The following is an 11,746-nucleotide window of genomic DNA, read 5'->3' on the forward strand; positions in this document are numbered from 1 at the left end:
CTTTTATCAGCAATTTTGTTCTCTCCTTAATACACTTATGATAGTCGAGCGGATGAAGGTTGCCCTCCTCTAAGATGGAGCCTCACATCATCTATTAGATTTGTTGGCCAAGCGCTTTATAGGGTGTTTCCATATCTGGAGTGCTTGGCCAAAGTTGGAGAAGAGGACACAACTTTAGGAAAAGAGGAGCAGTTACATTGGTTACATGTAGCCTGACTTTTACATCACTTTCCCTTGCTGTGTGGAGGAGGTTGGGAAGAGGTAGCAATCAGGAATGGGGGACATCCCCTTCCCTTGCTGTGTGTAGGAGGTTGGGAAAAGGTGGCAGTCACAAATGGGGACCACTTGCACATGCATGTGAGAAGGGCGGGGGGGTCCCCAATTTTTTTAATCCTTAGGGTCTTTAAATAGAATATGGGGGAGTCCCCCCCATCCACACATGGTATTTCAAGACCTTAAGGATAAAGAATTTAGGACGTTGTTGCTCTTGCACGCTTTCGCACGACCTTAGGTGATGATTAACTTTGACAAAAAATGACGTCGAGCATTTTCCTAAATACTTGCTCGAAAGAAATTAAATAAATAAACACTAATAAGTAGCTCAAAGGTAACGTGGGGGCGACCGCACTAGCCGGTTCCAGGGGCTTTGGAACCGGGGATAGCCCAGACCGTCGTGAGGTGAGGCAAAAAAAAAAAAACACGCACGCAATCACACACCGACTACTCTCCGCCATAGCTACGGGAGCTCCAAGATCTGCAATTAGCTCAATGAAAGCTCGGAGATCTGTTACAAGACGGCGATCGTTTCGCCTTCGCAGCCAATTCTGCTCCCCCCCAACGCCTCCTGCTTTGCAGAGCTCTTAATATCCTGCATAGATTGGCCCCTTCTCCATTGCGGAGGTATTTGAACTTGTTTCGAAGCTCGCTTACGCTGTGTTGCGAATTCTGACTTCATTATTAACTTTTTAGGCAGAAGAGCGGGTACGGCAGGGGAAGTTGTGTTGTTTTGCTTTTTTGGGTTACCAGAAAGGGTGCCGTGGCTGAGATCTGCACAATCGGTGAAGATTTTGGTGGTTTTATCAGGTCATTTCAAGTGCCGGCACTTTTTTGGCTGTAGTTTTGTGGACGGCACATCTAACAGCTCTTCTTTTTAGGGTCAGTGGAAAAGAAGGTTGTAACAGGCAGCGACATCGTTCGCAGCCAAATTTAGCGGCAAGGAATTTACGGCTTTGCTTTCAGGTTTAGCAGCAAGAGAGGGCAGTATTTGCAGCTTTTTACTTTTTAGGGCTGACGACAAGGGCTTTTGGAGCTCTGATTTTTGGATTAGCTGGACCATTATAGCCTGCTTTGATGGTCTGCACCCAGGATCATTTGCAGCCCTTCTCTTTGGGCTAACATGGTTGCGGCTCTGTGTTTAGGCTAGCAGCAGGGGTTTCCAGGTCATCTACAGCTTGGCTTTTTCGACATGCATCTTGTTCACAAATGCAATTCTAGGGCCCTTTAGGGTAGTGTGGATGCAAGTACGGCAACATGGGAAATTGCTGTGGTTCCTCAGCACAGACTCTGAAGAAAGAGCGACGGCCAAACCCATACGCTGCTGATACTGGAGCTCCCAAGCTTAGTGTGCTGAAGAACCTACCGGGTGGAGTTTCTGTCAGAGAGGGGCAAGACATTACAGAAAAATATATCCTAGGCAAAGAGCTAGGACGAGGAGAATTTGGCATCACGTATCTTTGCACTGACAGGGAATCGCAGCATGTGCTGGCTTGCAAGTCCATTTCCAAACGTAAGCTGAGGACTGCCGTGGACATTGAAGATGTCAGAAGAGAGGTTGTCATTATGCATCATTTGCCTCCGCATCCTCATGTTGTTGACCTCAAGGGTGTCTATGAAGATGATAATGCCGTGCATCTGGTGATGGAACTTTGTGAAGGAGGCGAGCTTTTTGATCGCATCGTTGCTCGTGGACACTACCATGAACGGGCAGCTGCAAATGTTACACGCACTATTGTTGAAGTCGTGCAGGTACCAACCAATTTCAGTTGTGAACTCAAGGACTCTAGCAACACTTTTAGAGTTTCTCGCTAACAGTGAGACAGAATAAATACACCATCAGGAGTTACTGTTGGAGTCTGATGAGCAATTGTTTTAGAAAGCTGCATTAGTTGAAGCAGTATGTCTATGGCATTGAATGGCATTCTCCTGAGTTTTTATGCAGGCTTGTCACAAAAATGGAGTGATGCACAGAGATCTGAAGCCAGAGAATTTTCTGTTTGCAAACGAGCGGGAGAATTCACCTCTGAAGGCGATTGATTTTGGCCTCTCCGTCTTCTTCAAGCCTGGTACTACTTTCATAACAGTCCTGATCAAATTATGCTTTTAAGATATTGCCAGTGCATGAAGAATCTGCTTCTTTTTTGGCCTCGTGCAGGGGAGAGGTTTTCAGAGATTGTGGGGAGTCCCTATTACATGGCCCCAGAAGTCCTGAAGCGAAACTATGGACCAGAGGTAGACGTATGGAGTGCAGGCGTGATTTTATACATTCTGTTGTGTGGGGTACCTCCTTTTTGGGCAGGTGACTGCTGCTTCAGTTACTGAATACTTCATAGGTTCTTTGTTTGACAAGTGCCTTATTGTTTTTAATTTGTTGGTTTTTGAATTGTGCAATTTGCTAAAGTTACATATGTGTTTTTGCAGAGTCGGAGCAGGGGGTTGCACAGGCTATTCTTCGTGGTGTCATAGATTTCAAAAGGGATCCATGGCCAAGGGTGTCGGATAAGGCAAAGTCACTTGTTCAACAAATGCTGGAACCTGATCCAAGGCGCAGGCTGACAGCCCAGCAAGTTCTTGGTACTGCACCCTCAAGGCTCAAACCTTGTCGAGTTTGAAGTCAGTTTTTCTGAACTAACATATTAGAGGCTTAAGCTGATGTTCTTGTCTTATAGTGGGGGCCACTGGCCAGTAGGGATGGATGGGTATTCTTGGCCATGAGAGATGGGCAGGGAATTTTTGTAACCAGCCTTGATATGATCTCAAACAGAAGCTTTCAAAACTGATTTCATGAATCTCTACATTTCAAAATGTTGCAGACCATCCATGGTTGCAAAATGCCAAGCAGGCTGAAGTTCCCCTTGGTGATGCTGTGCGCGCAAGGCTGAAGCAATTCTCAGCAATGAATAAGCTGAAGAAAAAGGCTTTACGGGTATGGTTCTTTGTTGCAGCATATGGTTATTCGACTTGTACTGGGTTTTTAATCTGATTGTGCATTTAGTAGAAACTTTTAATTCAGGAATATCTGGGGGCCGCAGGTCATTGCAGAACTTTTGTCCGGTGAAGAAGTCGATGGGCTTAAGAACATGTTCAACACGATGGACACTAATAAAACTGGGGTGATAAGCTTTGAAGAATTCAAGGCAGGCCTCCACAAGCTTGGCTCTCAGCTGGCTGAAAATGAAATTCAACAATGGATGGAGGCTGTAAGTGTGCTTACCCAGCTTTTTAAATGCATTCCTTTGCACATATTAACGTTATACAGCTATCATCCAATAAGTGTGCCGGGAAAGTTTCATGTCTTGTGTTTTGAAGGAGCCTGCCAAGCTGAGACTGTTTTTTATGTACTGTTTGGTCGCCTGTGAAAGTAGCAGGCATTATGAGAGATTGCCTGGCCACTACCCAATATGAACTAGCATTACATTGAGAACTTTTTAGAGAGCTTGAATATCATGAATATCAACAATATAGGAAATGACTATAATTAATAAGATTTAAGCTTATTAATTTGGTTTGTCAAGTCTGGGAAATAACCTTAACGGTATACATATTAGCATATCATTAACATTATACTGCTATCATCCGATAAGCATGCAGGGTAAGTTGTTGACTAGGCCCAGTTTTGTGTCTTGTGTTTTGAAGGAGCCTGTCAAGCTGAGACTGTTTTTTAATGTACTGTTTGGTTGTTGTGAAAGTAGCAGGCTTTATGAGAGATTGCCTTGCCACTACCCAATATGAAATAGCATTACTTTTAGAGAGCTTGAATATCATAAATCAACAATATAGGAATGGCTATAAGGTTTAATCTTATTAATTTGCTTTGTCAAGTTTGGGAAATAACCTAAACTTTCCATAGGTATATATAATAGGATATCATCTTACAAATCATGATAGCAGGGCCTCAGAAACTTTCCAGACTGGAATTGATCTGATTTTCTTTGCTTGAATATATGCATGAACCTGCACCTACACTTGGGCGCTGCTGACGTGAGCAGGGACATCATAGCATGGAATCTATGTTTGCATGATGAAGTTGATGGTTCGAAGCTTTGTGAGTAGATTTCCATGTAGTTGAGATTGCACTTTGGTTCATGCAGCTTCCTTTTAAAGTCTTGGTCCAAGTTGGTGGTACATCTGCCCTGCATGTGCATGTTTTCTCTTGAGTGGTAGCTTTTATCATGGCCGAGTCTGCCTTTCAAGTGATAAAAACTCTGTATAGTGGTTTGTACTACCCCATCCAAGCAGTCAAGGAACACGGGTGCCCGAAAAGTAAAAATTTGCAGGTTCACTAGGCTTTGATACCAACTGTAGAACACTTGTGCCTATGTGCTAGGGTTTTTAGAGATAGAAAAGTGTGTGGCGGAATCAGACATATAGCACACACAAGAGTCCTAAACTACTGATCTGTATTATTAATAAGAAAGAAGTGATACGACTGTACATCAAATACAAAAGATGACTCATAAATGAAGACATAAAATCACAGCCCAAACACTCGTGAAGATCTCCTGGCCAGCCCACGCTCTATAGAAAGAGTAGTGTTGAGAAATGCAGATGATTTTGGTGATTTTCTAGTGCATGTATATATATGCATCCGAGGTGCTGGTCGGCCACTTCAGATGCTGTTGGCCTGTGGAGAGGACTGCCCACAACTGGCCAACTACTGTCCACTGTCTGACTGCCACGTGGCACATGTGCCTTTCTTGAATGTTGCGCATGCTGCCCGACTGCCTGGTATCCGATGTCCAGCTAGTCCATGCTTGGGGGTTGTGCCCTGAATACTCATAGGTGTGTCACACATGATCTCGCTTGCACAGCATGCAGAAATGAAGTACAATAACGGGAAGCCTAAGACTACCCACGATACTCAAAGGCGTGTCACACGTGATCTCGCTTGCACAAAATGCAGAAATGAAGTACAAAAGGGGGAAAGCTATGACTACCCAACAACCTTGCCCTCCCAAGGCCCATAATATAGGGAATAAGGGGCAGACCTCGGGGGAGGCCGCTTGTGGGGCACACCTTTTGAGGTGGAAAAGCGCCCACACTACCAGATTTTATCCAAGTTGGCCAGCCCTTATCCCAGTGGGCCAGCACCTCAGCCCCTACATAAGGGTGCACATCAAACCAAGGCACCTCTCTCATCATTCTTGCACTCTCTATGTTGGATACTACTGCTACAAGGCAGCCCTCAACCATAAACGCAAGGCACAGGAGGTCAAAACCAGTCCCAAATCAGCATTGGAGCCAAAGGCATGTCATCCTACTTGTAGAAGCAAAAACACAGCACATAGAAGCTGTCCACCAGCAGAGGCGAGTTCAAGGGGCCAGCATTCAGCCTGTTACACCCGTTTTTTGCAAGTCTTTGGTCAGTTTTTTCAAGGTTTTACAGCCCGCTAGTCAGTCCGTTTTTTCATACAGCAATAAAGCAAATACACCTATGGGTGGGGGCCCATCTGAGGGTTATTGGGACCCAATACTGTACTTCTCTCTCTCTCTCTCTCTCTCTCTCTCTCTCTCTCCTGCCAAACTCCGTTTGCATAATTTAGTTTTGAAGATCTCTGCTTATCAAGATAAAGGTTCCGTATGTAACAATTCTTGGATAGCAGGCAACAATATGATGTGGTGAACTTGAAGAACTAGTTGCAGTTTGAAATGAATCTTAGATGTTGTTGACCTTAGAAGTGGGTTACCATCAGCCTCACTCCTCCTATGATGCAAATGATAGTACCATAGATAGTGAGAAGCTCCAAGCATTGGATTTATAGGCTGGTCCAGAAGGCTTGAAGCACCACATGCCTGAATTGCTTCATATTCAGTGCCATTGCTAGACCCATTGGCTAGATGTAGAAGACCTTTTTTTGGCATCTCGATGTCACCTTTTAGGACATTTCGCAGTTTCATATGTAGAAGGGTTCTGGAGGACACCCCGATACTCAAAAGACCAAGAATGTACAAGCTTCCGGGATGGGAGATTTATCCAGTACAAGAACTAGGCACGTGAGAACTTGGATATGGTGCCAGCCTCTAGGAACTCAGGACAAGAACCAAGCACCCAAGAACTTGGATATGGTGCTAGGGACTTGGACATGGCGCTCAGAACAGGACCTTGGACAAAGAGTTGGACGTCTAAGGCTTGGGTTTGTGTGGTGAGCCCTGTTTTTTAAAGGGATTCTCATCCATGAGGCTGGACATGTGGAGTTTGGGCGCCCAGGGCATATAAGAAATAGAGAAAAAGAGTCCTGGAGTTTCTGCGCAGGCACCAGGGCAGGTGTCGGGCAGCCCCAAACACATGGCCTAGTTTACTTGCACGAGCAATCTTAGACAATGGTTAATATCCATTAAAAAGAGTGACTCTCCACACCTCTGCCTCCATACCTGCCCATACTTCCTGAATCAGCCATACGGCCTGTGCTCTCTGTACCTTTGTACTTGGCCGTACACATCTTCTGTACTGATGCGTAGCAGTTCTTCATACTTTGCATGTACTTGCTTCATGTTATGCTGATGCAGCTCTGCTCCTCCTCTGGTTGTGCGGCGCTTGTATCTTACACGTCTGCTTGAACCCGCTGAACTGCCCATACAATACCCTATGTATAGCCTGAAGCTGTTTCTGTACAGCTGATGTTATCCGCCGAACAGCTATGCTGTTGCTACTCATTCATAGCTTGCAGGTGTCATTATGCAAAGCCTGGTGACTGTTGGAAACTGGTTAGAACCAGTCGTACAGATTATACCGCTGGTGTTGCCACCCGCAGCCTCTGAAGGAAAAGGCTTGAAGGTTTGCTGTTGCTGGAGTCTTCCGGATATAAACAAAGGTCTTATGGATGTGGATTCCCCGTTTGGGAGAATCCCAGAAGGTTGTGGGGGCTGCCAACTTGTTCCATCTGCAAGTGTACCAGCTGTAAACATATGCATACATATGTGATGTTTTGGCCCGTATCCAGTCTGGGAGAAGAAGGGCTCTAAATCATATACTTATAAAATCACCGGTCCCATTGTGGTCTCACTGTGCAAAGCTCATTTGAGTATTGGATTGTGGCCATTAATAAGGGTTTAATTTCATTGATGCTCTAGTGTGCAAGCCCCCTGCTTTAGTCACACACAATGCTTTTATGAAAGCACAATATTAAAGGTTGAGGAAACACCCAAACTCTATCATGCAAGCTAGCACAAGAGCAGGATAAATTTGGTACAGTGGCTGCATCATACAACTTGTCTCTGCTTTCTTGTACGTGGTTGAAGAATTCCTTGTTTTAAGGTCAGCCTCCATGACTCATTTTCTGCTGCGTACTTGACACTTGTCATGTCCAGCCCCCAGCGCCATTTTCGTCCTTCAAAGCGCCCCCACCATCTTCAACCTATCACCACCCTCATCTAAACTGGCTGCATAGCTCTCCCTTAACATGGGTCCACCCCATTTGTCCTTCTCTAAAGGGCATCATCTTCCTTGTTGCCTCTCCTCATTTTGACCACCTGCATGCTTACGCTCCTGTTCTCCTCATTACTGTGGCTTTCTTGCTCTTAAGGACAATCATTGCCTATTGGGGTGGGTGGGTCGGCCCATTCCAGCCCTATTGTGGTCTCACTGTGCAAAGTTCATTTTCAAGTTTTGTGAGTATTTGATTGTGGCCATTAATAATTGTTAAATTTCATTGATAGTCTTTTGCACAAGCCCTCTGCTTTGGTCACACATGATGCTTTTATGAAAGCACAATATTAAAGGCTGAGGAAACACTCTAGGATGCAAGCTAGCACAAGAGCATCATAAATTTGGTACTTGTGTCTCCACCTTCTTGTACGTGCATGAAGGATTCCTTGTTTTAAGGTTAGCCATGATGACTCATTACGCAGCAATACTAGTCATGTCCAGGGCTTTTACATCCTCCGAAGTGCCACCACCATCTTCAACCTACGACCACCCTCTTGCTAAACTGGCTGCATAGTACGCTTCTGTTCTTCAAAGTGCAACCACCATCTTCAACCTACTACCACCCTCTTTCTACACTGGCTGCATAGTATGCTCCTTTTCTCCTCATTACTGCGGCTTTCTTGCTCTTAAGGACAATCATTGCCTATTGCATAGAGTGATTATCTTCACTCCTAAAATTTGGTTGACTCTGATGCACTGCTTGAGAAGAATCATAGTGGCTCGCCCTGAGAATGATCTCTTCGGGTTTGCTGGGAGACGAACCACAAACTCAGAGCTGTTAACTTATATTTATGGTAGTTAATTTGGTTGATTTAAGGCTCAACCATCAATCTTGCGATTGAATCTCAGCGAATAACCTTTTCAATGATACTAGATAGTGAAAATGTGCGTGACGCATCAATTATTGAGGGAGAGTAAGGTTCTTCCCTCAATGTAGGACAGATTGTGTATGGTTGCTCACAAATATAAAACCATAGTAGGTGTCTTGCCAGAATTTGATTTTTGTTCAGCACATCAACTGTGATGGACAAGAGGCAATCGAAATAGCACTATAAGTAATGTCTTCAGTGATCCGGGTTCGAGCAGTTATTTTCACAGGCAGATTACTGATGTTAATTTTTTTTCCTTGTATCTCACAGGCAGATGTCGGTAAGGATGGTACTCTTGATTATGGTAAATTTGCTGCCTTGACTGTGCACCTCCAAAGGATGGACAACGATGAGCATTTGCACAAAGCTTTCTCTTGTTTTGATCTGGATGGGAATGGATTCATTGATTTTGATGAGCTGAAGCAAGCCTTAAGTGACGAGTTGGCCCCGGAAGACACTGAACTCATCAACGACATAATGAATGAAGTGGATACTGATAAGGTGGGTCATTCATTTCTTGCACATTTTTGCTCGTATGTGCTTTGCTTATTTGGGAAAAAGGGGAGGTTGACTCGGTGGTGATTGTTTATCCCCCATAACACGTTTGATTGTTCAATTAATGTAATGCATTTGTTTCTGTATTACTGTTGCAGGATGGCCAAATCAGTTACGAAGAGTTTGCTAGCATGATGCGCACAGGCACAGACTGGAGAAAGGCGTCTCGTCATTATTCACGAGGAAGGTTTACGAGTCTGAGTATCAAGCTAATGAAAGATGGCTCCCTTCAAATGCAAGATAATGATGAGAAAAAATGACTTGATTGGAATCACACAGTGCTGAGTTGATGTATATACAAGGGGAGCTAGGAGATTTAGTCTGCTGGTATTTTAAAAAATGATGGTAAATCTGGACCATGATGAGCAGCCCTGGCAGTGGCTCAAGCCTGTTTCTGTACCTTGAGTCTTGGGATGAGTGCTTGTTTAAGGCACAACTTATTTGAACCTTTGAAACTCTCCTTCAAACTGGGTGGATGTGGATGGCTGCAATAAATTATTGAGACATGGGGTCACGAGCACTACTTGAAACACATCTCTGAATGTGGCAACATCTGTTTTTTTATACCGAGTTCTCCATTGTCCTTGAAGGATCTGAACATATGTATATCATAATTTGATGCTAGTTTCAGGGGTTTGACTCAGACGTCAACCTTGGTTTATTTGTTTTAAGAAGGCTTTTTGGCCACATTATACAGATGTTCTATTTTTTTAACCTTAAAATCTGGAAGCAAGGGGTTGAGGCTATAAGGGTTTATAGCTCAATTTCATTGCAAAACTTATTGCTGTTGTTACTGGTCCTGCAGAGCTTTTATTCTTGCATTTGAATACGTCTGCAATCGAGTGGGCTCCATTTTCAGATCTAGCTACCGATGCTTTGATTCATGCATTACACCTATATGGTGTTGGTGACACATGTTTATGCAGAAGGGACGGTCTTGTTAAAAGATCTCAAGTGGATATTGTCCTTAATTAGCCCGGTGAGAGGATGGCAACCAGAGTAATGCTAGATGTGATTTGTTCTAAGCTTAATCTTTCTCCAACTGGACATACTTGGAGGTGGTGAGGCAGAAATACAAGTATGTAATGCTGTGTAGTGATTAAGCTGGCTAACGACAGCTTCCCGCCGTTGCTCTTAAGCCGAGTATGACATACTTGGAGGTGGTGCACTGTTGGAGGCAGAAATACAAGTATGTAATGCTGTGTAGTGATTAAGCTGGCTAACTACAGCTTCCCGCCGTTGCTTTTAAGCTGAGTATGACATACTTGGAGGTGGTGCACTGTTGGAGGCAGAAATACAAGTATGCAATGCTGTGTAGTAGTTAACTATACAGTTGGAGGTAGAAATACAAGTATGCAATGCTGTGTAATTAAGCTGGCTAACTACAGCTTCCCACCATTGCTTTTAAGCGGATCCCTCTACAGCCTCCCACCATTGAAAACCTACATTTGGTAAAAAGGAACAATTACAAATTGTCATTTACAATTAGTGTCATGCCGTTTTTTAGATTTATTTTCTTCATATAGGAGGACCAAAAAACTTGAAGGACGAGTTAAGAATAAGATGACAATCAAGCATTAATTAGCAGATCTAGTTTAGTTAACGCATTGTTGGTAAATCATTGATTATGGTAATGTTAATAACCTCAATGTAGCCTAGCTTGTCCACGGCAGTTTGGATCTTCTGTTGAACACAAAGGCCTCCGAGAGCATGGCCAGGTCTAGTAAGAGATCTACCACTGGAAACCTCTGCTATTTCTGTTTCTGTTGTTGCCGAAAGCTACCTGTATGTGCAGGAAAACTGTCAAGCACCCGACTTTTTAAGGATGGGGCGGTAACTGGAGATGGGATCCAATTGCGTGCCCGTCCACACAAGCTGGGTGGACGCCTTCCTGATTTTCCAACAAAAACACATCACTGGAAGCACCATCGTTGAGTTAGTTGATGCGCTTGAGCTCTGCAACAGCATTAATAAACGTTGGGCTTGAAGAGCTCTCCAACGTGTTTTGCATTACGCTGGCATCTTTCCATAGCTGAATGCTGCATTAATTACCCTTCTTAATCCCAAATTAGTTGAAAATTGATTTTCCCATTGCAGAAATTCTCTCTCTGCCGGACAAGCAAAGAAGGCTCAAATATCTATGTTTTTCAATGAGGTTAAGATTAATCATCTCTAACCTCTACTCTAAACCGTTTGTATAGGAGACCATTCATGGCATCCTCCATGCCATGGTAGTACACGTGTTCAGTCAACAGAACAAGGGTATTTAAACATCATTAAAATTCATAATATACAATATATTTGTTACTATCATTAAAATTCAGAATATAAATATTTGATACTTTAAATAACTCTTTACAGTTGGAGTTAAAAAAATACAGTTCCCTCGAAGTGAGAAGTGTAAACTAGAATGCTTGGGCAACTGTGCATGTGTTTTTTTTTTTTTTGGGTATTTTGGTCGTAAAATACGACCACTTATTTTGAACGATCGTAAAAAATAAGTTCAATTATGAAAAAAATAGACATTATTTCTACTAAACTCGTCATTTTGAAGGGTTACCCAGCCAGTCAAAAATCATCCTTGTTGCTGAAGGCCGACATACATATGGCAATTTAAGGT

General features: G+C 43.5%; 1 protein-coding gene across 2 annotated transcripts; it reads left to right on the plus strand.

Moving 5' to 3' along the window:
* The first annotated feature begins 437 nt into the window (after positions 1–437).
* LOC147641896 (calcium-dependent protein kinase 13-like) lies at positions 438–9,907 on the plus strand. 2 transcript variants are annotated; one of them, XM_086800809.1, is made up of 9 exons: positions 625–900; positions 970–2,025; positions 2,219–2,342; positions 2,432–2,575; positions 2,698–2,850; positions 3,090–3,202; positions 3,309–3,476; positions 8,842–9,072; positions 9,225–9,907. In XM_086800809.1, the coding sequence occupies exons 2-9, from the start codon at positions 1,531–1,533 to the stop codon at positions 9,384–9,386; spliced, it is 1,590 nt and encodes a 529-aa protein (XP_086656935.1). In that variant the 5' UTR covers positions 625–900; positions 970–1,530; the 3' UTR covers positions 9,387–9,907. The 2 variants fall into 2 exon arrangements, with proteins under 2 accessions (XP_086656926.1, XP_086656935.1); XM_086800800.1 differs by having other exon boundaries at positions 438–2,025.
* Positions 9,908–11,746: the final 1,839 nt, after the last annotated feature.

The sequence above is a fragment of the Cibotium barometz genome, chromosome 1, assembly GCF_041138505.1.
Source record: "Cibotium barometz isolate CiBa-2024 chromosome 1, ASM4113850v1, whole genome shotgun sequence".
NCBI classification, from domain to species: domain Eukaryota; kingdom Viridiplantae; phylum Streptophyta; class Polypodiopsida; order Cyatheales; family Cibotiaceae; genus Cibotium; species Cibotium barometz.

Bases quoted from the DNA above. Each gene is read 5' to 3' on its own strand.
- LOC147641896 (XM_086800800.1), top strand. From the start codon at position 1,531: ATGGGAAATTGCTGTGGTTCCTCAGCACAGACTCTGAAGAAAGAGCGA. The intron at 2,576-2,697 runs GTGACTGCTGCT...GTGTTTTTGCAG, and splicing joins GGTACCTCCTTTTTGGGCAG to AGTCGGAGCAGGGGGTTGCA. The intron at 3,203-3,308 runs GTATGGTTCTTT...TGGGGGCCGCAG, and splicing joins TGAAGAAAAAGGCTTTACGG to GTCATTGCAGAACTTTTGTC.